Here is a 24,232-nt window from a genome sequence, read left to right as displayed (position 1 = left end):
TAGCACTCGGGTACTGGTATAGGCTCTGCGACGCAAAGAGATTGGAATTGCTCGGAAGGAAACAGATCTACACTAAATTCTCGTTTCGCGAGCACACTGTTATTCGTTTTCGGAAGAACTTGCCCGTGGTCAGTTTATCATGTATGGGGTTTAGCGATGTATAGGTTTTTAAAATTTATCCTAGACTTAGAGGGAGATGAAAGCTGATATGACGGCTTCATCATATGTCCTCATCGGCACAAGAACTTACATTTATAAATTAATACCAACTTAGATAGCAAACATCAGCATTTCATCATTCGCCCTCGGAATAACCTCGCCTTTCTTCCAGCCACGCTTTAAAACCTCAAACAAGAATGTTTACTTTAGCCTCGCTGTGACTTTGCCAAGTGACTCGTCGCGTCTCTCATTGCGACTAGATATTTATTGCGTCATAATGACAGAATTTCAAATAAGCTTCACACACATTGACACATAATCTGATATTAAATTTGAAATTGATACAAAATAAGCTGAAAAGTAGCCTTAGAAGTGTTTAAGGAAATTCTCTATTTTTTATTTATAAGAATAATTTATGTAGCAATAAAAGCATGCTATAAATTGAAAGAAATGTACAACTATGATTGTGAATAAATAGCATTTTCAGTAAAATAGTCCAAAAATACAGTAAAAAGTTTAAAAATCTTTTTCTTCCTTGGGTTTTGGCATCCATTTTCCGAAACCGTTTTTCTCAAATGCATACCAAAGAGTTTGCTTAGCACTCTGATATTCAGCAGCCCCCATCTTGCTCTTGTAATATCCATCTTTAAACATATCTTGTTGGTCAAATTTTGTGCAAAGCTGACAATAATATTCATCACATAATTTCATCTAACAGACTTATATTAGTCAAGTTTTATTATTTTATCACTCGAACGAAAAATCAATATTTACACGAGATATCAAACTGACTGTAATATAGTGACGAACGGATCTCTACCATTATCACAGAAGAAATTTAAAAAATAAATAGTAAAACGACGATTGGTCTCTTCACTCTCTTAAGACTTTTATGCATGTCTTAGGGGCAATGGTATTAGAGACTCTAATATCAATGCAATTAATTCAAATTGCTTCATTTCATTCTATGTATTATGGAGTTAATAATAAAATCTATTCCCCGAAATATTCAATTTCAATTATTCAGGGTGGGTTGCCGGTGTGCAATCAAAATGAAAATAATTGGATGATTATGAGCTGAAGTCGACAATTTTTTTCTAGCTTAGGCTCCAGCGCTATCCCTTATGATATGTTTGGCTTTAACTCGAGCTGCAACAAAACACCAGGGCTCCAAGCTCTGGATGAACTTGTGTTGTGTTGCTTCTCTAGCTATGAGATAGTTTTAGTAATCCTAAATCTAGATTAATATGAGAACACAATGGGCTATAAAACAATCATAGAGGAGGTGCCTATTTATTCACTTGATTTGGCAAAACAATCTCAATTAGTAAATCATCTCACCTTTTGGAATTCTTGAAATAGTCCTGCCTTACAAATTCTCGATATTCCCACAGAACCAAACCGTGGTTCACTTTTTCCTGTTGTACCATCTAATACTTCTGGTCTTTCATCACCCAAACTCCAGTTCACACTGAATTCTCTCGTCTTCATTTTTGCTATTTCTCTGTCTGGATTCTGACCACTAACCTGGTGAAATATACTTATTTGTATTTTTCGCTAACGCAATTTTTTATTACTTTACACAGACAGCACTGCAAATATTGTGTGCCAGCCCTTCGATTCAGTGCTGATAATTTGGTTATATCTTCATATTCATGCCAGGAAGAGAAAAGCTAAAAGATGGCTCAAACATATCACAAAACTCGGCCTCTCCTCTGCCTATCAGTCCATGTCCGGTATGATAATAGGTAATCGTTCCAGATGCATGAACTTGGTGGTGGGTGAGGTCATAATCAACCAGAGGTTACATGAATCACCTTATGGCGGTGAAGAATCCAGCAATCCTTTGCGCATAATTATTCCCCACAAGATTAGACTTGAATGGAAACAGGTGGAACCCCTTCGCAGGAAAGTTTTTATCCCTTAGAGCAGGGGTTCTCAACCTGGGGTTCGCAAACCCCCAGGGGTTCACGGGAAGATTTTCAGGGGTACTTGGATGGCAGTCGATTTTTTTTTTTTTTTTCAATATCCTTTAACAAAAGAAAACTAAGTAACTACCAGATGAAAATGAAAGCAAATTGAAACTCAGAGTAAATTTTCACTGATCTAGCGTTGTTGTGATTGTGACGCAACAATGTGAAATGCACGGCTTTTCAGCCAAACTGTAAAATCTCAAAAGACAATGTGCTGCAAGCATTGCAGAAAATGCTCATTGAAACTTGAGAGAGATTTCAAGAATTCATTAGTTGGGAGGAGGACAAGAGCAATAACATCAACATGAATATTTAATTTAATTACAAAGTTGGCCAATGAATTGTCATTGCAGTAAATTGTCAGTCAATATATCACAACTTTGTTTGGTGTCTGATTATCGGGGGTTCGCGTTGATTATTTCGTAATTCGGGGGATGTTTAACAGAAAAAAAGTTGAGAACCCCTGCCTTAGAGTAAAAAGCTGAGGATATAGCTTAATCATAATGTTAGCCATGACCCTACCAGTGCATCTCAGGTATTGAAAAAGCAGACCACTGATTCATCTTATGGGCATGGAATTGATTGGTGGAGGAAACCGTAGCCAACCAGTGGACATGTGATTTCACCCTGTTGATAATGTATACCATAAATAAAAGGATAATTCAGTGTAATCGTGTTTAAAATTGCACAATGGCCTGGTGGTTAAACTAATAGACTTAACTGCATTGGCATCGAAGGTCCCTTATTACAGGGTCAAATCTCTCACTCGGGATGAGATAAATTGTAAGATAGCTCTTTATGTTTCTGTGGGATATCAGTGAATGACTACTGTACAGGGCCTTGTTCAGAGCAAAAGCTATAAACAAGTGTCCTATAAAAAGCACTGTAAATTTTGTACAAACCTTAGGATGATGAACAGTGAATGGAATAGGGGGTGAAAGGTCAGGTTCAAGTTGTTCCATAAACTTTTGTACTCGGCAACATATTGCTCTCGTTAAATGTCCATGGTTGTACAACATACCCAGCGTGAGTGTCGACATATAAATTGGATTCAAAAAGTGACTCAACAGCGACCCCTATAAAATTAAAGAGCTTACTGAAAACAGAGTAGTACTTAAAAATTATTTTATCTGGCAGATGAAGAAAATGAGAGTATCTTAACTATAAGGTGACAAATTGACCTTCAGCCCCTATTTTTATTTCGCAAAGTTTACATAACTATTTCAGGATCCTGAATGCATCCAATTTCTTATTTGGAATCTTCATCTATTGCTAAGTTCTGGTTCACTTTATGTATACAAGTATTGCCTAACACCAAATTGAAAAAAGCAATTCTTTCATGCTAAATTGTAGTTTTAATCATGCAAAGATTTTTTCCTAAAAAAGACTTTTATAGATATAGAAAATATTGTGTCAATTCAAATTTTTTGTGTACCTGTAACCCCAGAAAATTCCACTTTGCAATTTTATCGCTGCATGACATTGTTCTTAACCTTTCACCTCGTAGTATTCCATCCCATGTTGGCACTGATGTATCTCTTTCAATGGGAATGCAACCTTCACCTGTGTGAATTAAAACATTGCCATTTGCTCCGTTAGATAAAGCAACATAAGATAGATATTTCAAAAGTTAACTTAGACTCGAGTATTGCTGTGTAGTTCAGAGTTTGGCATAACCTATTGATAATAGAGTTAAGGGTCGTATTTTTGAAGCAATGAAGTCAAAGGTGAAATTTTGAGTCAGGATTTCAGACAATTATTGGTGATAGTTGAACTAAAAAGATTTTCATAGCAACTTAAACACCATTAAGGTGACCTATATATAGATTTTTGAATTGCATCTTGTTAAATAGGAATAGCAACAGTTAATATTGATAATTCATCAACAAGTATTTTATTTCAATTAAACTTATACACTTAAGTGTATTCACTCAAGTGAGTTAACTGTGTCTGAAATATGAAGCTGCTTGAATACATAATTGACATAAAAGTAAATAAGTACATAAAGACAAGCGTAGCAGGTGTGTTCTTAGTCAAAAAAGTTCCGAAATAATAATGAAAAAATTCATAAAACAATCTTTCTTGTAAAATTTACCATTTTCAACTTTTGTTCTCAAGAGGCCCTGTTTATTATTCTCAAACACTGGATGATGTAATCCATCACTTCCATCTTGACCTGGTTGATCAGTGGCCGCATCACTCGGTGCAAAAATAGCACTGTCGCCACATGGTGCAGTATTTATAAACAGATGGAATTCAATACCAGGATTTAAATCATATCTGAAACATAAGGAAAAAAAGAAGTGAAAAACAAAACAGCATGGGATTATGGACAACTAATCAGTAATGGTGGTCATCTGACTTTCGAGTACAGACTGTACAGTCTCAGTAAATTTTAGAGTTTGAGTCCCAAAACAAGTCAATTCATTACATCCGAGTCATAAATCAAGTAGAGTCACTTATGTTTTGAGTCACAAAAATGAAAAGGAGAAATGAATGAAAATGAGGCACAAAGATACTGTAAAATGAAAGTCGCCTTGAACAGAATGTATTTTTGAAAATTAAAGTAGGACTCAATCATGCATTGACAACATTTTTCATGACATCAACACAGCCTTTTTTGAGTTATTGCTGCATCTAACTAGTGACTTAAAATCTAATTTCAAATACAATATTAACAGACATGGTAGATCAAATTTCCCTGTTATTGTTCACTATTTTAATGGCTAGCCCAATTTATTCTCCGAAGTCACTATCATGGTTAGTCAAGTTCGAATTATCCCTCTTAGATGACAGAGTACTTCAACTCAATTTAAGTCAATGGCTCTACTAGTTAGAGAATAATCTTACGCTATGATTGACTATAGTTTGCATAATCCAAACACATTAACAGTATGATAAAAGCAGATACCACATATTTATATTTCAGCCCATTTAACAATAAAAAAAATTTCTTTTGATTCCAATAAATTTCATTATACAGTCTAAAGTTATACTTACTTATCATCTTTCAAAACAAACTTGAAATCTTCATCACAATTAATCAATTCTCGATATAAATATCGGACAAGCCCTCTCCTAGCTATAACTTCAGCATGACAATCATTCACAGTCTCTCCACGGAGACTTAGTTTGTCACCTTTCACACAACGATTACCTAAGAGAAAGGAAAGGTTTAATCAGGGCTTCCAAGCTTTTTAACTCCTGATGCATTTCTAAGCCTAATACCATACATCTTAAAATGTATTAAAAATATAATTTGACTTTATTAAAATTAAACTATGACACATATCTAATCGATCATAACTGAATAGCCAGTTTTCATTCTTTCTTTACATATCATTAGATACCTAGTTTTAAGCAAAAGATGGATAAACACGCTTTATAATATATCATATTTATATACTCAATAGTCCAAAACCACACCCTTCGCTGCATGAAAGTGTTTACCTGATCCAATACTGACGACTTGCATTGCAGTTTCACCAGACTTTAATTTCCTCGTCATAACGAATCCAGCAATAATTTTCTTCCCCACAATAGTATCAGGCAAAACTTGTGACAATTCGTTATATTTCTGTAGTACCAATGCTGCAACTTTGTCATTGAAAGTTGCTTCAACAAGTGAAGACTAAAATAATAAGAGTTATTTTATGTTGATATTTTTCTTACATTTTCTTATGGATGTTTTCTCACTCATGCACATCTGCTCACTCAGAAATAAAGAAGATGGATCTCTGAGCAAAGTTACGTATAATCGAGTGCCGAGAGCTCCTGAGACTGTAAAGAATTATAGCGTAAAATTGAGCGTTAGAAAAAACCTATCGGCATAATACTCAAATTCAGTTCATGCCACCACAAACAGAAAAACAGCTAGTATCAAATTCCATATAACCAATGTTCGCTGAAAAAAATCGGCATTAAAAATTGGTAAAAAACTGTATGGTACTAGATAGCCCTGATTCAAAAACATTACTCACAGGGTTCCCTGGAGTAGATCCATTCTCATTCATAACAGAACTATGCAAAGCTGCAAGTGCAACCTCGGCTGCTTTTAATTTTGCCTCTTTCTTGGTTGGCGCTTCAGGTCCAAAAAAATTTTGATTTCCAAGCTTGACAGCCATTCTAAATCTGTGGCAGAGAAATAAACTAAAGAATAAAACTTTTTGATATAATTGATATGACACATGATGGGCAGTAGACACAAGCAAGCCAATCATCCTTAATCATGTGTGGAAGTCAGGGGAAAAGCTGTGAGGTCTCAGTCGAAGTTTGACATTTTTACTGATATGGACTTTTCCCCGAGGATCGACTTCCTTGTTTACTTCGAGACATTGGCCAATCAGCAACATGCAAGAGGTGACGATTTTCAAGCGTGTTCGTGAACATTACCTCGTTTTTGAACTCTTTTCGTTAGTTTTCAGTTGTGTTTCAAATACTTAAATGTAAATCAGACAATTCAATGATCACTCTGTCTTCCTGGGAGTTTTAATTTAATTGCAGTAATAAAAATTATTGTAGAAATAGCTGTGATAGACTAGGCTGAAATTCTTTACCGGTACTTTTAAAAAACAGATTGTTGTATGCGATGAATCAAAATGATGGTTTGAAACACATACACCATTTTACAGGCGTCAACTCGCAAAAGCACTCTTAAAATAGCCCCGAAAATTTTGCAATGGTAAAGTATACAAAGAATTTTTCGGGGGTCAAAGGTCGGGGAAAGGTCCATTATATTTGGAGTGATTTTTAAACTCCCCAAAAGTCAGATGTCAAAATTTTCAATTCATCCTAAATTTAACCATATTCTTTACCCAATTAGTATTTATAAAATGAAAACTATAAACATATCATAAAGTATTAAAACTGAACAAAAGTCGGAGTTCTAATTGCGCAAATCACTAACTAAAATCATTCATTCAAAACTCAATGACAAACAGAAAGGAAGTTTTTAGGTATAGTGATAGGAAAAAAGTCTAAAAATAAACGAGGAAAAATCGGAGCCAACGTGCCAGAGATTATTAGAATGCTATCATAGGTAGAATTAGGTACCGTATTTGTGAAGTAATTCACAAGAATTTGTCACGTCATCTGGTAGCATTATGTTAGGTATTTGTGAAGTAATTCACAAGAATTTGTCACGTCATCTGGTAGCATTATGTTAGAATCTTCCACAAGATTCTAATGACTGAACATGCTCATCAACTTCCCCATGATCAATTAATTATACTGAACTAATTATATTACCTTCGTTTATGGTCTGGTCCACTCATTGCCTCGGTGTATTCAAGAATTTGACTATTTTTTTGAGCAAATTCATTCAACAAAGATATCGCATTTTTTCCTTCTGGGATGTTCAATATCGGCACAGGTGCAGAAACAGGAAGAAATAATGGAACAGGAGGAGCAGACACGAAAGAAGAAGAGGGAAATGATGCTTCATCCACTGGAATATTAAAATATATTTTTGAATTCTAATACAACTTGATAAACAAGACAGCAATGCTCAAATACTTGAAAAACAAAGACTAAATAAGCTTAAATTAATTAATACAGTCTCACTACATACTTATATGAACACACAAAAGTTGATGACATTATTAAACTATGATAAATTAAACAGAGTATGATTAAAATATGACGGCTTGGCAGCTAGTACATTGTGTCAAGCATCGAAAGCGTGCCCTCTCACATTTTTTACCATACACACAGGATTAAATCCTTTGGTGAATAATTGAATAGGATGCGATTGCTAGAATCATCAGCATCGTAAGGTAGTCTGCTGGTTGATAACAGCTTCCCATGTTATTCATTCCACTCAAATGAAACGAAAATCTGACTTAATATTTTCAAATTCGACATGGATTGGCCAGAACAAAAGGCCATGGTTTACCACATGCTCGAGTCGTCCGTCTCATTGGCCTTCATACCTCCCAAGTTAAATATGAAAATCCTTTCCCACTACAAATATTTAAACGAAGCGAAAACTCACATGCGATATCGGAAGTAAAATCGTCTGAAATAAATGATTTTCCAATATTTTGGACGAGTTCATCGTCGTGCGTTAATTTTGGAACAGTTGTTTGTGATTCTTGGGTAGTTGTTTGTGGAAGTGAGTAAAATTCACCTACTTTTTTAATATTGTTTTTCCTCATAAGATTTGATAATGCCTTTAAAAAGATTAATTAATTTTAGATTTGCTTTATGTATAAGAGTGTTATTAGAAAGGATAGAATAATAGCAAAAGTATGAATTTTTTTTCACCTGTTGTATTAAGTTTGTATTTTGATTAGGTATTTTTTGTATAATGTCATCTATGGTAATTTTGTTTGTGTTGGTAATAATTTCCATTATATTTTCTTCAATTTCATCATTTTTTGAAGCATTATCTGAATATAAAAAGATTGTCAGAAGAAGGTGTAATTGCTAATGTTACCAAAATTGAATTTTTGCTGATATTTGATTAAACCTGCTTTGAACAGAATTTCAAGACATTCATATTACATTGTATGAGCGACTATGAAAGATTGCAAAACAAAACCTAAGAAATTGTCACATAAAAAATTGTTTTAGCATGTTAGTTTAATCAACAAAGCAGTACTTGTAAATGAATATAAGTAACCAAAATGTAACGATAGATAAGATGAAATATACCATCAAAGGTACAATCATAGAGCAATTTTCATTAATTGTTTATGATATGCTTGATGGTGGGAAAAAAGTCAAATAACATTATGTACAAAAGAAGATGTAAAAGCGAAATTTCAATTAAAGCAATTCACAAACTGTGATAAATGTTAATGCTGTGATTCTTACAAAAAATCAATGATTTTCTGGAGCAGAACAGTAAAGAAAACAGTGATATAGCAAAGTAGATTAGAAGGAAGAATTATGCTGCATGATATAAAATTTACGTGGAGGCTTTAGTGAAAAAATAATCACCTTCTACAGACAAGTTATGAAAGCATGATTCAACATCCTTCAACAGAACATCCGGGGGTGGCGGTATTACAAAATTGTCATAAAATGATTGTGTATTGTGTGATACTGGAACTCTAGATTCCAATGCGTAGTCTGGTAAAAGAACCAATCGTAAGTTTCGGTATTATTAAAGACATAACCATGGATCAGAAATTATCGATTTCTGTGTTAATTTCATACCCAAATTTGAATAGTAAGCGCATTAGAGACTACAGTTTCCATATATGATCAAGCAGTATTTAGACTTTACTTTTGCTATGCATAACGAAAAAAAATACCGTTGTTGAGCCTGATTTTGAGCCCCTATTTTCTAAACGACCTGTCATCTTTCATATTTCTTGGAATAACATAAAAATCTTACCCTATCCAAATATTGCAATCCCTACTCAAAGTTCGATAAAACACAAAAAAGAAAAAAACTATCATAGTTCAATAATGTCATCAACTAGTATAATATAATTCAGTGTGAAAATAAATCTGCATTAAGTAGTGTTTTACACGATAATACATTTTCTACATAATAATGAATTCAAGTGGCTTAGTGGTTGAAATAATAGTTATGTTGGCATCAAAAGTTTAAAAATCTTGGGTTCAAATCCCCATCCCATCACCCGTGATTTAATAAGCTGAGTAGACATCGCCGAAACAGAAAGATTTCAGTTTTTCAAAATAAGATAGCTCATAGCAGTGGAGCAGAGCCTTGTACAGAGTGAAAAACATGTGAGGTATTCCCGTAGTATACCGGTATGTACCAGGTTAGGGTTAGGCCATAATTTTATTCCGATTTTCCTTAAGCTTTCCGGTTGAACTGAGAATATTTTAGTTCTATTACGAGTTCGAGGACTATCTGTGTTAGCCAAGTGAATATACCCATTGCCCATAGGTTTCAGTCCCTTTACACAACTTGATACAGCATTTGAAAATATGATCAATAAATGTTTTTGTACAGTAGATATCATAACAAAAACTAACCTCTAGGCCTTTTCGGATTTGAAAAATTATCAGGAACAAAGGGAGAATAATCTGTATGTCTTTTAGCAGATGATGAAGAATCACCAGCATTGAATGTAGATGGAGGGAAGACAGTACTTCTACTTGGCTGATTTGATGAAGAAGGATTCAATGATTCATGAAAACTATTATGAGAGTTTGCAAAGTTTGGCTCATATTTAATTAATTTCCAAGTAGGTGGACTCTCCACAACTTTTTCAACATATCCTTTTTTTTTGAGGCTATAAAATACAAATAAAAGTGGAGTTTACTGAATTTTACGGGACATTTTATCCAAGAAAGTTAAGGAATCGTAATTATCTGCCTCGGAGTGATGAGACAAATACGCATTGCCATAGCTCAATTATATATAGAAATGCCTTTAATACCCGTTACTGTTAGAAAAAAAGTTAATAATCATTAAACCCTGGGGCAATCTGAAGTAAAGATTGGAAATATCTGTTATTTTTAAATTATGAATCGTTTAATGGAAAATTTACATATCAAATTAGGACCTAACTTGGAGGAAGTATAGAGTGCTATACAAGAAAATGATGTAATACAGGACAAATATATTTGAGAATAAATATTCGAATATAGGCTACATGAGATATTGTAATACTTATAAATCTACTTTCTGAATGAAAAGTTCCATATCATACCTATATAAGTCCCTATTGATTTCATGCTTCGTTTTCTTCCCTAGTGCTTGAGCGATCTTCAGTGTCTCGTGCTGAGTGTTCTCAGATTGATAGTTGCTGGAACATTTAAAAGAAGTCTTTTACATGAAACTCCTTGAAATTTAAGAAAAATATATTATCAAAACACAACAAATTTTGATTGTCAACCCAAAACATTCCAGTAATTCCAAACTAAAGAACAATGGTTCCTAAGTTAATTAACCAGGGGCCAAAATAATAAGCAAAATTCTCACGGACTGGAAAGAGGGGCCGCGGTTTAGGAACCACTGCTATAGAAGGTCCTTACCTAGCAGTTTACCTAGCTTGTGCTTAGCCTTGTTTGAGGCAAAAAGCATATAAATACGTTGTATAAGAAAATAATGCCCAAAACTATTTCAATTTTACAAGATCCTTCTTTCTATCTGATTTCAGAAACAAATTCAGTTCAGGCTTAACCCAACACTCAAAATTTCTGATAGGATAGGATTTACATATTTACCCCGGGTAGAGGAAAACCGATAAGACGACTTAATCATATATCGAACCACGGCCTTCCGTCCGGTTACCAGTCAATGTCGGGTATGGGATTAGTTAGCCAGTTATTTGTTTTCGGAAGCATAAACTTGATGGAGATGGAAGACGTAACCGACCAGCGGTTAGGTGAACCACCCTGCAGCAGCGAGAAGTCCAGCAATCCTCTTGCACATAACGTTCCCCGCATGGGATTCGAACCTACGAACCCATGCAGGGTAATCAGAGGTGACAAGCGTATTCTTAACGCTCAACACGATGTGCCATACCGCCGAGCCAAGATACTGCTAGTGAAGAAACTGACTTTTTTTTATTTTATTTATTGAAATGCAGCAAATATTACGCGGTAAATCACCTCCACTATAATGATAGGAATTGCAGTACACTTGAACAGAGCTATATAAAATCTACAGCTAGCAAGAAAAGTTCCTGGCGTTCCAAATTCGACCAAATATAATTTCTCTTGTAATTCATCAATATTATCTTCATGTAACTTCATTTTTTTGTAAACAAGTTCCAGAGTATTTTCTAAATTTGCAATACGATTGCTTTGAAATTTTATTTGCTTCTCCATTGCAGCATCATTCTTATTTTCGTCATTTTGATCGTTTTTTTGAGTTGAATGGAGGCAATGGAATTTTCCACGTTTCTTTGGTGGCAAAGAACTTTCCCTTGCAATGGATTTTGCGACATATCTTCCAATTGATTTGGCTGACGACAACGCCGCCGAACCTAAACTATAATCGTGCTGTGTATTGCTGTCTGCACTTGATAAAGATTCACTTGTATTGCTATTCACTGGTAAATTCTTTGTTCCAACACATTGCGGAATTTCTTCTCTCGAGGTTGAATTATCTCGTTCTAAAAATCTTCGTGTTACATAATTAGTATTCTGCATTTCCATCCCGCTTTGAGAATTATAGGAATTTAAATTTGTAACACTGCTCTCATCTGAACTATGTCGTCTTCTCATCGTTTTTGAAATGTTTTTATTTAAACGTGATAACTTATTTTTGGCAACAGCTGCTCCAAATCGCTTCCCAGAACTTCCATATGAATCACTAGTATTCACAGATGGTAATTCTGTAGACTCATCAAGCCACGAGGGAGATTCCTCTGTTTCATCTATGACTGACATTTTTTCCACAGTATAAGCTTTATTCTTTCCTAACTTTAGCTTGGAGTTGTAAAGGCTGAACTTATCTTTTAGCTAATTATAACAAATAATGGTGTTTGTTTGCATACATTTTAAAAAGGGAAATTTCATAATGCTTTGTTGTGTCATAATTGGTTTTTAAGATATGACTAGGTTGAATAGAATCTTTGTTTATTTGCACCAATTTAAAGATAACATTACAAAAAATGGCAATGAAAACTAAAAAATACACAAAATCAATTGAAATAAATATAAAATTGAGAAAGAAAACATTTGTTTTATAAAATCACTGCAAGTGAAGATTATACATGAAATCTTCTACTTATAATTTTAACCTGATATCAGGATATTGAGAACTGCCACAGACATTCTGACATTAGACGTGGATATGAGTGTCTGTGTGTGGGGATCTTACAGGGTCTCCATAGCTGGAAAGAGTTTTAAGTTTTTGAATACTTTTTCTGAATCCAGAACTGCAGAAAGTCCTATCTATAACTGTATAATCAAATCTAATACATTGCAATACTGCAACAACAAAATAAATGTACCATAGACAGAATTTTTTTTATCAGAAAATTATAGTACTTCTTGTGACGTGACTACATAATTCCAGACGCCAAGACCTAAACGTTGTAGAGTCGTAGACCTACTATATTTTATCTTGAATCTATGCAAATTACGTCAAACCTATAAAATAAAAATTGTGGCTACTTACTCATGAAGAAATGCCAATATTTGCTTCTCTATATTTGACAGTTGCTTGATGTCTCCAGAATCACGATGTCTGGAACGCTGTGAAAAAGCCATTTTAGTTCTACAAAGCGCCAACGCTGCAACGACGTCTGTAAATCCAAAACTCAGAGACAAAAAAAATTCCGTACCCTCGGAGATGGGGATTTCCCAAATGCGGGAATGACATCACTATCGCGAAATTCGCGGATCTGTAGGCTGAGCCGTTCGTTGTTCGATTTCGATCAATACATTCCATTCTATTTTTTAAAATGTGGTTTAATTCAATATTTTATTATTTAATACTCAATACAACTCTGTTCTACTTAATACTACTTATTACGCAACACAATACGCTACAAATCTGAATATGCTATAGCAACGTTCGGAGATAATTTTGTTTCGTATAGAAGTGTATGACCCGATATGCATAATGACTAAGGATAGAATTCACAAATTTATCCTAGAAGGAAAGAAAAGCCGATAATGCGGCTTGTCCATATGGTGAACCACGGCCTCTGGTCCGGTTACGAGTCGACGTCGGGTATGAGATTATTTGGCAATTTATTTTATTTTCATATGCATGGGCATGAGGGTGGAGGACGGCGTAACCGACCAGCGGTTATGGTTCGTGAACAATCTTACGGCAGCAAGGATGTCGCCAATCCTCTCGCACATAATTTACCCCTCGGGGGATTCGAACCTGCGAATTCACGCAGGATAATCAGAGCTGCATTAGATAGTACGATTTTCCATATCATGTTTTCAATCATCACTATTTTACCGTGTTTTCCCAAAAATAAGACCTAATCTGAAAATAAGAAATAGCCTGAATTTTAAAAATTATTTTAATATAAGCCCTCCCCTTAAAATAAGACCTAGTCAATAGCGCGAAATTTATTTTTCACCTATAGTCGATAGCAAGAAATCTCTCCTACAGGTTCAAATGATAAACCTAAAAGTGTGAGAAAAACGTGTTTTTTTTTATAAGTAAATGGATATCGTTTCACATATTTCGTATATATATATTTGAAAATATCAAAATTCTCTACTTTGTGATTTTGTTTTTGATAATTGAAAATAAAAGACATCCCCCCAAAATAAGCCCTAGTGTTATTTTTTCGAAAGAAAATTGAAATAAGACCCAGTCTTATTTTCGGGGAAATACGGAACTTCCGAGATACATAGGCTACATATTCCGATTCCCCGACCGAAATCCTTCGAGGTATGTGATCATGGAATAGAATTGCACAAGATTGGAACCTCAGACAAAGCGTTTAGAAGTTAGAATTTATCATAATATTTCTTTTTTTCGTTTTGCGCAGGCCTAATGTTGTGTTTCAATGTTAATATCAAACATTGAAACATCTTTCCTTATTTATGGATTTCAATTTATTTTAGAATATTATGCTGCACTCCACATTCACTACAGAGACCTGAACATTTTCTACTACGAAATCAAATTCGATAATATAGATAGACAATTGGGTATGATGATTAAAATGATATTGGACCGAATGTAAAATATCAAAAACTCAACGTACAACGTAAAATTGTTAACGCGCTGATATGTATGTATATATTTATATTAGGCCTACAGGCTACCTAAATCTTCATGGAGTCCGAATAGCGGTTTTTATACCAGATAATTGCAATATGTGATTAGGTTAGATGGGTCACAGATATTTCAGTTTATTCTCTTAATGTTCAAACATTGATTTATCACATAATATTTCAGTTTATTCTCTCAATGTTTAAACATTGATATATATACCGTATATGCTCGTTTTACCGCCCGATCTTGATTAAGGGCCCGTTTGAATAGCCGCCCGTGTGAACAGAACATAAAACAAAATAAGGGCCGGTGCTTGAATACCCGCCCGATGTTTCCTGATTTTTCAGTTGTAGGGAACAATAGGAAATAGCAAGCGCTTTGTCACAACGCTGTTAAATTTTAAGCGCCTTTAGATAACACTCACGTTCAAGTACATACACCATGGTTCTCAAACTGGGCGTCGCGACGCCCAAGTGCGTCGTTTCAATATTGATAGGGCGTCGCAAAACTTTTCTTCTTTTGCGGATTTGTACCTGCGGTGCGTAGAAAAAGTCAAAATTAGCGTCATTCTCGTTTAAATCATGCTTGAGAACTGGAAATAACAATATATTAATTATTGTAACGATCGAAAGTAACAAGCGCCCGTGCTTGAATAAGGGCCGGTATATATTTATATATATACTACATGATGCGGTAGCCAGATATTATTTAATTTAAATAAATAACTAAATACATGAAATGTGGAGCTGAATATCATCAATATAAACCTCCAAAATCATACATGGTAAACTTGCTGAAAACGAGCACTCAGTTAATGTGGCAAATAAGCTTCAGAATGTTTGTCCGACCCGGAGATACCACGTTCACCATGCTTTTTCATAGAAATAAAATTTATTGGATTGATGTTAGACATTCAATTGTTTAGCACTCAGAAATAAACTATTAGTAGACTTTACTTTTATCAAAATTACCAATGCACATTCAAGAAAAAAAAACTTGTAGTAACAGCACTGTTATCTGATCATATCGAAGCATCACATGAGCACGTCCCAGTACAAATAAACTAGGCATAAAGCGGTCTTCTGGCGAGTGAAACGTGTCGTATTGAAAAGCACTCTCTTCTGAAATACGTCAAAAAATTATTCATCGAAATTTAGCAATGTGGGAAAAATTGCCGAGTGTATTGATTATAAGTAACAGCACAATCGTAAAATACTGCGGAAAGTCAATGTGGAACAGACGTCTTTCGTTATCTTGTGCTTCTTTGTTTTACGCCCTGGTGTAAACTCTTCTGCAAGTGACTCCATTCATAATGCAATCCTATAAAAGGAGAAAGGAAACAATGAAATTGATATGATAGAATTGAGTTAACATTGGTGACCAAAGTGGATGAGGCACATAAATCTAAATCCTGCATCAAACAAAAGCATTCAGCTTTGAAGAAGAAAGTTCTGCCTCAATTTCCTTTGCCACGAAAGTGATATGTAAAATTAGCAGTCCAGCAAACAGTATACTTGTAAATAAATTGAATTTCTCGTTAGCATTTCTTACAATAACAAGTTCTCCTGAATCATCAACAAATCGTATAATCTTGCTACTTTTTCCGTCCCATTTCTGCTCTTGCATAAGTTTATCACCTTCCCACGCCAAAGTCGTCTGGAAAACAATAATATTATGGGTTTATATTATATTGAAAAGAAGCCGTCAAAATCGGGTCACGATCGGGTGGGACCAATAATTCTGGTCTCTAACGTACCGAGATCGTCTTTTGGTCGCGCGAGTTGGGGTCTGTTAACTTGTTTTCAAATTAAAGTCAGTACTTCATAAAATACTTGCTTATGTATACAATAATATACTACAATTTGTAGCATACGCTGAATTTTGCGTTATAGTACATCTGACAAATTTATAGAATTTCATTATGATGTCAAAATAACTTTTGGAAGTCCATTATGAGATCATAGATTATTTTGCCCAGTGGACTGAAGGGAACTTTTACTCCTGACAACAGAATTTGATTCGAAGGTAAAAATCCAAATCCATTAGTTTCATACTATTAATTAACTTACTTTAACTTTTCTTCCGTCGGCAGTTTCTTCGTCGGTTTCACATCCGAACTTTCCATCAAATGTCATGTTACGGAATGTACTTTCACTTTTGTAAGAAAACGCGGCATCCGTTACCGTTAGGGTTAATGAAGGTTTTGCTAAATTTCCCATTTTTCTTGTTGCCAGTCCAACACCTAGTAGTTAAACGTACAGATTTAACTTTATACAATACCATTTCGCAGTTAATTTGTAGAAAAATTACAGTGAAGGGTGTGAGTAGTAGCCTATAGCGTGACCAAAATAGAGTAAAATAGTGTTGCCAGAAATAATGCTAATTTGAGCCTGGTGGAATATATTTGTTACGTTTGCAATAAGTATTAAACTAGAATTCGTTTGGAAACCGAAGACTTATCGATCGAAGGTTAGGGGATCCCCCAAAACAGTGGTCTTACTTTATAGTGACACCGTGTGTCCCATCACTAATTGATTGATAACTCGCTAATTATACGACATAATCCATCCAAAATCAATAAGCTTCTGATCCGAGCTAAGATGAATGCACATGCAAAATTTGGTGCAGATTGAACCATCGCTTTCGTGAGATATCGCGTGCATCTAACACACAGACATACAGACAAATACCTATCAACATACTTACCGATCAAGATCGATAAGTAAAACAAGATCGATAAGTAAAAAGACCAGAATACATTATATTACTCACCCAATTCTTTCATATATTCATCAAATTTATCAGAAGATTTGAGTTTCCATTTTCCATTCAATTTTGAACTTGCCATTCTGTTTTTGTTTTAAATAATTTATCAAAATTGAGTTATTACAAAAATAATCTAAAAATAATCAGTGCATGACAAAGCTTCATTTTATTTTTACTATCCAAACCAAATTATAAAAAGTGTTGTTCACCTGTTCGCTTAATTCAGTAAAGTATTACCGCGATAATCAAGAACAAAAATATCACACGTATTTTCAAGAATGAGATACTAGTTTCATGCAGAAGACATAGCCTAGAATAAGATAATTGTAGAGGGCTGGGCGTGAAAAAAAAACATGAACATATTTTTCAGACGTACAGACTCGAAGAAATATTTCCCGCAAATGATTTGCCAAGGTAATGTTTCTGGATATGCGTTGAAATAATAGCGTTGAAGTGTGGTTCATTTAGGGCCATAGTCGAGTCAATACAATTCCGAAAAAATTGTACAGTTCAGAACGGGATAACATAAAGAAATTTAAACAAAAATAAGTTTCAAAAATCGATTTACTGTCACCAGAATTTACAAGTGAAAGAATTGATTTGAAACAAAAGTTTCTATGATCGGGACATCTTTAACACTTGAAAGATTCAAAACACTAAATCGTCATTTTTCTGTGTCATAAATGATCCAACAAGTGTTAGATTCTAATTAAAATTTAAACAACACTACATTTTTGCATAATGAAATGTATAATATGTGATATGGTCTATTCGTTGTGAGATTGCCAAAGTTTTGTGAGAAATCATACCAATACAGAATATTTTTTAAAAGATTCATTCTCCATTAACGAGATCTCCAAACTCAATAAAATAATATTAATACACAAATTAACATATGATAAAAATTATTGCATAAAAAGACGATTTCGGCTCAATACCAATACAAAATATTATTTAACAGCTTCACTCTCCATTAACGAGACTGTTAAACTTAATAAAAAAATTATAACACACAAATTAACATATAATAAAAATTACTGCATAAAAATGATGATATTACCCCATGTAGGCAGTACAAAGATAAACAAGAGATCGGTGGTCAAATATATCGAAAAGATCAAATGACTGATATGGACACCAAATGTTGATAGAATTGTAGCAAATACTAAATAAAGGCGAGTCAATAAATAAATTACAAATGCCAACAAAACTTGCGTTTACATTTCAGGTCCCCTAATAATCACAAAACATTTGAAATAAAAATAATTTTTCTATTTTCAAATACTGAAAATTTCAAATCGATCGGACAATTAATTGTGTGGAAAACCGATTTCACAACCGAACACGAAGAAAAACAATTTAGCAAGGTCATTTTGTGTCTAATAAACACATTTTTATTGGACTATACTGTTGATAAGTCCAACGAGCAAAAATGATAATAAGTACAGATGGTGTCGATCTAGTTCACCTATATTAGATAGAATCACTTGCAAGACGAATCAAAAGATGGATTGAATGATGGGCAGGATAGGTAGTGGCGAATTTAGAAAACGAAAACATAAAAAAATTAAGTTAAAACATTTAATATTATTTGTCATGTTCACGCTTTAGTGTAGATTCGTTTGCAGGTAACCGCATTCATCTCACAATCCTGAAAAATATTTAAAATATTCAGTAATTTATTTATGCAACTTAAAATAGTTTTCGAAACGCCCAGAAAAAATCAATCAAGCCTTCCATCATATTCCTAACATATTTTACTAACTTGTGTATTTGATATTATTTTAGGCGTGTTCCAATAATTGCTTCGAATAAGTAACTGACAAGTATAGCTACTTTAAAGTAGGGAAACATTCTGGGTCGACATGGTCTGCCCGATTGCGACCCCTGTTTTGACCAACTCATTTTAGTCACAATTCCATTTTTATCAAAAACATTATTCGGAATTAATCGACGCTCTGCAGTAATTGTGAGCTTAAAAATATTGTGTTTCGGTATATAGGCGCAATATCGTTTTTTAACAAAATTTGAAAAAAGGTTACATTGATGAGGTCTCCGGAATCATCCATGTATCGATAAATCTTTGTACTTTTCCCGTCCCATTTCTGCACGTGTAGAAGTTTATCACCTTCCCAAGAGAAAGTTGTCTAAAAATATAATAAAAAAAAAAATTAGTACACTTGTTACAAGACAACAAGTGTCCGGTTTTGAGCAGTTGGCGAAATTTAGATAAAATTAAACTTGATACAACAAACTTCTAATGCAGTCTGTCGGGCCTACCTTAACTTTTCTCCCGTCTGGCGTTGTCTCGTCGAATTCTTCCCCGATTTTACACTCCAGGGTTAATGTACGAAATGTGCTTTCACTTTTGTAATAGAAAGTTCCGTCTGTAACGTTCAGTGTTAACGTAGGTTTTGCCAGGTTGCCCATTTTACGAAGCGCGATGTTTACTCCTGGAAAAATAATGCGATAAAAAGCCATTTTTTATCAACATTTGCCGAATATTAAAAGCTGTTAGATATTTCGCCAATATTTGAATATAACGTGAATTTGAATAAAGGGTCTGGCAAAGCTGTTATGAAGTGATTTGCTTATATGTGATCCCTACATGTTATCTATTAGCTATCAAACAAGACACCGAATTGAATCATTTGGTACAATTCTACAGTATTGAATACTATTTGAGTGACCTATGCTCGCTACTAAACAACTATTATAGGCTGAGTGATATTTTTAAAAATTTACTTGTGACCACCGCTTTCACATGCGCGGACGTCAGAAAACTTTGGTGACGTCATATTGAAATTTGAAAAAAATCATTATGACATCATAACGTATTTTGTATTTTACAAACAAGATAACATGACGTCATGAACAAATTGTTACTAGCGTCAAATACTGAATCGTAGTTATCCGCCGCAAGTATATTTATCCATGACTTGAATTTAGAAAAAGAAGTAAAGCAGCTCAAAGATGTAATCGAACGTCATTGTACCAGAAATCGTTACGCCATAATACCTGTTTCTAGTCTCGAGGGTCATGGTCAATGCCGTGTGAAATATATGCACGGCCTGTCGGATATTTGATCATTAGTTAAATTCATCCCAAGGAACGTTTGCGTCGACCATAAACAAGCAAACAATTGCGACAATAAAAAATTGCACTGAAATAAATTTGAATATGAAATTGTAACTAAAAATACCTATTTCTTTCATATACTCATCGAATTTGTCGGAGGATTTTAATTTCCATTTTCCAGTCATTTTTGCTGCTGCCATTGTGATTGTTTATGAGGGCGTACTTTTAAAGGTAAATTTAATTGAATAAACTGGAATTTCTGTATGAATAAAACGTCTTTAGTAAGATATTGTACTACTGTATACTCTGTGACATACAATATAATACTCTTTATTTCAGGGCTACTGCTTTAGCCTACGCTACCTTCGATCATTTGAACAAAAATACATTCCTGTCGAATCGTGACAATCACAAAACAGTTTTGATCAATGTGGAAACGTGCTTTTCAAAACGATAAATTTCAGGAAACTTTGCGTCAAGAATGAGAAGTAAAATTGCTGCAAAATGACTTCGATTTTGGCTTAAGATGTCAAACATAACGCTAAATTATATATGAGATTGAAGCCGGCGAAAAAAATTTAGGATATATATTATAGATGTATATTCAATCTGTATACGAGTCAGTTTTTTGAGAAAATGAATTTCAGAATCTGTGGACCTAAAGCCATATTTTTGGTTGAAATCGACTGCTGACCTTTAGCACTTTTCTCCTTTTTCTCACCTTCTCATTTTTCAAGGAATTGAGTATGAGCAAAGCGTATGAGATGCCTTTTTTCCGTTTTCCCATCGTAACTTCGAGTTAAAGCGTGAGTATCTTCGCAACTAGAGTGTCTACATTACTGATAAAAAACCTCGAGAGAGGCGTGATGATCTTCAACATGTACTTGTGAACTTACTTGTTCAAACGTGAGTCTTGTGAACTTTACAGTACTTATGCCTTGTTGAGCGTTCGTTCACTTGTCTCGGTTACAAAATATCTTTTGAATTAAAAATCGAGCTGAATATTTATTCGAACTTTATAATTTCAGGTGATATTGTATAGTTGAAATTATTTAACAATGGTTATATCAGCTGTTGTAGGGTATATTGACATCACACTGCAGAATTGATGTAATGTCGATATACATAAGTATTCGTGTACCAAGAGTGACTGAATTTGTATATATTGTCAGTAGTTGTCACCAGCTCATAATATGAAGATGCAACCAACCGCCAATGGTGTTTGGATCACAGCAATTTACTAAATCGATTGTAGGCTACTTGTGGTCACATTATGGTCAAATTGTCGTTTTCAAAACGTTATCGTACGTGAGAGATACATCGTCAGCGAGTGTGGATACATCCGACAAAATTTATACAGCGATGTTTCTTGAATTGAAAAAATATGTGACTAAAATTATAACTGGATTATTTCGGCGTATTACTTGCCGTATTTAATAATAAATAAATTATGCGTGACTGCATAAGCACATTCATGCAATGGCAGTATATGCATATTTAAAATTGACGTACATGTATATTTGATTGGGCTTTTATGAGTTTGCTACATAAGCATACAATAGGGTGTATATGTTAATCCCATTGTCAACCTTAACGATAAGCATCTTGGGTTCTCTTTGTTTCACAAAAATATATACCTTCCTTATACCAAATATATACCTTCCCTATACCAAAGAAAATATTCTAGTCGGAGATTTATTTAATATTTCGAAAAATTGACTGAAAACTTGAAACGCTTTATGTGTCTATGGTGTGCGTTTGATAATACATTAGCCGCAATGCCAACATAGACTACAATTTATCTTATTTTCCGATATCACGCATTTATTCATGCCTAGTCTAAATAACCTTGCAGAAACCGCTCTGTTTGCTGTAATAGCAATTAGGAAAGATATAACACATGTACGGTTTACAACATATTACATTTCTAAAGATACTTTCATATCTAAAAACAATCTCGAAATCTCAAATCCACGTTGTGAAACAAAGTCCACGCTACACGTGGTGAGATCTGCTCTTTATGCCGGCCCTCCACGCGGGTTTCGTAAAGTCAACTCAATGAGCACTCGAATCGTTTGGCGGGTTTGCAGAAACGATTCGTGCAAGACCAACGAATGTTTTATCACAGACAATGAACGATGAACAAACAAATCATAACAAGCGATACATGATTTCGCGACGTTCGCTGCCGCGTGTGAACCTTCGGTAAACATTTGACGTAGGGCCATGGCTGAGGAAATAATGATTTATATGGACCGATTAACGAGGTCTAATTTATTACAAATCAATAATTCCGATAAAGACATAAAAATATAGGAAAGATTTGTTAATATTCAAACTAAAATTGTCACGCTATTGGGGCGTCGCAGACCGTTGTAAGTAACCAATAGCGAGCCGGTAGGAATATCTTTGCCCTTGCTTTTCGACCTAGTGTTTTTCCACAATGACTCGCTAATTTTGCAAGAGACAATCGCGGATCCTAAAAAATGAATAAACTTGTACTCTCTCTGTAGAATTCGCTGCTCGACTCGTTATCACAAATAAATATCAATGAAATAATGGGTGCTTTGATTCAAATCTATTTCTTGATCAGTGTACCAGACCTCAATTAGCCTTGAAGAAACTTACCGGTACTCTTACTTACCGACCGTTCTTTTTGTTGTGCACATTCATACATACAAAGAATTTTTCACCAGTTATCTGACTATAGTCAAATGGTGGACATTTTATACGATGTTGATATATATATGTATTTAAATAGTATATATATTTAGACATATAATCAAATCCTAGTAAACCTTCTATTTATATTTCTCATCAATATAAAATTGAATCATTTACTTAATCATTATCCAATATTGAATTTTTCATTCATTCCATACACTAAATAATATATTTAAATCTTAGTAAAACATATATATTTTGAATTGCCGCCCCTCTATTTATTTTTCTCGTCAATATTGAAATCGAACTTTGCACCAGCTACTTGGGTATAGTCTAATGATGGAGTCGTTTTTAATTATATATGTTATATTTAAATCGTGGCGAAACCTACTCTCAAATACCGAATCCATATTTATTCTGATCGTTAACATACAAACCGAAGCATTTATTTAATTATAGTTCAATGGAGAACTCTTTTCTTATCATATGCTAAACTATATTTGAATCATTTTGAACAAAGCCCCTAATTGCTACCTATTCATTTTTGCAAATACACGTGAACCTTCTTGCGTGAGTTGTTAATTATAACCACGGGTTGTCAGCCCTTCGCGTTGAAAGAGCAATTAGACATCTTTTCCGTCACACTCAAACCTTCTCGAAACCGCAACATCTACACTAATGTCAGTGGCTATTAAAACTCTCGAAAAAAACACTTATGATGCAATATTCTAGTTCTTACTGAGAAGAAGTCAAATAAATTAGGAATGATGAATTAATTCAGTTTACGAGTAGTGAAAAGAACTTGAAAAGAAATTGTTTTGACAGATTTGAATCACCTTTAATACGACCTATTTTGTTACCGCTGTCAACTTTTACCTGCTGTGATATATAATTAGTGAGTAGTAATAGACTTCATTGAATCCCCACTGCTTCTAACATAAAACTGCTGTAGTCGCTTTGATTCGCGGGA

The 24,232-nt window shown here is 34.2% G+C and overlaps 4 protein-coding genes across 6 annotated transcripts; all 4 read right to left on the bottom strand.

Moving 5' to 3' along the window:
• Positions 1-377: 377 nt before the first annotated feature.
• On the bottom strand, positions 378-13,361 carry LOC144427328 (double-stranded RNA-specific adenosine deaminase-like). 2 transcript variants are annotated; one of them, XM_078116381.1, is made up of 15 exons: positions 13,186-13,361; positions 10,766-10,861; positions 10,086-10,345; positions 9,075-9,206; positions 8,397-8,521; positions 8,125-8,302; positions 7,380-7,578; positions 6,113-6,263; positions 5,583-5,763; positions 5,133-5,289; positions 4,228-4,412; positions 3,568-3,695; positions 3,035-3,208; positions 1,501-1,686; positions 378-840 (listed from the first exon to the last, which is right to left on the bottom strand). In XM_078116381.1, exons 1-15 carry the CDS (start codon positions 13,275-13,277, stop codon positions 676-678), a joined length of 2,409 nt encoding a protein of 802 aa, XP_077972507.1. In that variant the 5' UTR covers positions 13,278-13,361; the 3' UTR covers positions 378-675. The 2 variants fall into 2 exon arrangements, with proteins under 2 accessions (XP_077972507.1, XP_077972508.1); XM_078116382.1 differs by lacking the exons at positions 8,125-8,302; positions 8,397-8,521; positions 9,075-9,206 and having other exon boundaries at positions 13,186-13,359.
• LOC144427329 (uncharacterized) lies at positions 10,766-12,818 on the bottom strand. Its single transcript, XM_078116383.1, has 2 exons — positions 11,670-12,818; positions 10,766-10,897 (listed from the first exon to the last, which is right to left on the bottom strand). Exons 1-2 carry the CDS (start codon positions 12,450-12,452, stop codon positions 10,871-10,873), a joined length of 810 nt encoding a protein of 269 aa, XP_077972509.1. The 5' UTR covers positions 12,453-12,818; the 3' UTR covers positions 10,766-10,870.
• Positions 13,362-15,417: 2,056 nt separating the features above from the next.
• Positions 15,418-17,660, bottom strand: LOC144427352 (fatty acid-binding protein, adipocyte-like). The gene is made up of 4 exons (XM_078116442.1): positions 17,527-17,660; positions 16,824-16,996; positions 16,306-16,410; positions 15,418-16,074 (listed from the first exon to the last, which is right to left on the bottom strand). The coding sequence occupies exons 1-4, from the start codon at positions 17,600-17,602 to the stop codon at positions 16,024-16,026; spliced, it is 405 nt and encodes a 134-aa protein (XP_077972568.1). The 5' UTR covers positions 17,603-17,660; the 3' UTR covers positions 15,418-16,023.
• Positions 17,661-18,076: 416 nt separating this feature from the next.
• LOC144427353 (fatty acid-binding protein, adipocyte-like) lies at positions 18,077-23,324 on the bottom strand. 2 transcript variants are annotated; one of them, XM_078116444.1, is made up of 4 exons: positions 23,243-23,324; positions 19,801-19,973; positions 19,563-19,667; positions 18,077-19,171 (listed from the first exon to the last, which is right to left on the bottom strand). In XM_078116444.1, the coding sequence occupies exons 1-4, from the start codon at positions 23,265-23,267 to the stop codon at positions 19,121-19,123; spliced, it is 354 nt and encodes a 117-aa protein (XP_077972570.1). In that variant the 5' UTR covers positions 23,268-23,324; the 3' UTR covers positions 18,077-19,120. The 2 variants fall into 2 exon arrangements, with proteins under 2 accessions (XP_077972570.1, XP_077972569.1); XM_078116443.1 differs by lacking the exon at positions 23,243-23,324 and adding an exon at positions 20,723-21,132.
• Between the last annotated feature and the right edge of the window lie 908 nt (positions 23,325-24,232).

Source organism: Styela clava, chromosome 9 (assembly GCF_964204865.1).
Source record: "Styela clava chromosome 9, kaStyClav1.hap1.2, whole genome shotgun sequence".
Classification (NCBI taxonomy): Eukaryota; Metazoa; Chordata; class Ascidiacea; order Stolidobranchia; family Styelidae; genus Styela; species Styela clava.
Note: the sequence above shows the minus strand (reverse complement) of the source record. Positions and strands in the feature narration are given on the sequence as shown.

Excerpts from the sequence above, each read along its gene's own strand:
- LOC144427353 (XM_078116443.1), bottom strand. The coding sequence starts at position 20,798 with ATGGCAGCAGCAAAAATGACTGGAAAATGGAAATTAAAATCCTCCGAC. Across the intron at positions 19,668-19,800 it reads CAGACGGGAGAAAAGTTAAG|ACAACTTTCTCTTGGGAAGG; the intron begins GTAGGCCCGACA and ends TTATATTTTTAG. Across the intron at positions 19,172-19,562 it reads ATTCCGGAGACCTCATCAAT|GATTGTGAGATGAATGCGGT; the intron begins GTAACCTTTTTT and ends AATATTTTTCAG.
- LOC144427329 (XM_078116383.1), bottom strand. The coding sequence starts at position 12,452 with ATGTCAGTCATAGATGAAACAGAGGAATCTCCCTCGTGGCTTGATGAG. Across the intron at positions 10,898-11,669 it reads TTCCTATCATTATAGTGGAG|GAGTTTCATGTAAAAGACTT; the intron begins GTGATTTACCGC and ends TTAAATTTCAAG.
- LOC144427352 (XM_078116442.1), bottom strand. The coding sequence starts at position 17,602 with ATGGCAAGTTCAAAATTGAATGGAAAATGGAAACTCAAATCTTCTGAT. Across the intron at positions 16,997-17,526 it reads TGAATATATGAAAGAATTGG|GTGTTGGACTGGCAACAAGA; the intron begins GTGAGTAATATA and ends TTTAACTACTAG. Across the intron at positions 16,075-16,305 it reads ATTCAGGAGAACTTGTTATT|GATTGCATTATGAATGGAGT; the intron begins GTAAGAAATGCT and ends CTCCTTTTATAG.
- LOC144427328 (XM_078116381.1), bottom strand. The coding sequence starts at position 13,277 with ATGGCTTTTTCACAGCGTTCCAGACATCGTGATTCTGGAGACATCAAG. Across the intron at positions 9,207-10,085 it reads AAATCCGAAAAGGCCTAGAG|ACTACGCATTGGAATCTAGA; the intron begins GTTAGTTTTTGT and ends TTCTTTTACCAG. Across the intron at positions 7,579-8,124 it reads TTTTACTTCCGATATCGCAT|TGGATGAAGCATCATTTCCC; the intron begins GTGAGTTTTCGC and ends TTAATATTCCAG.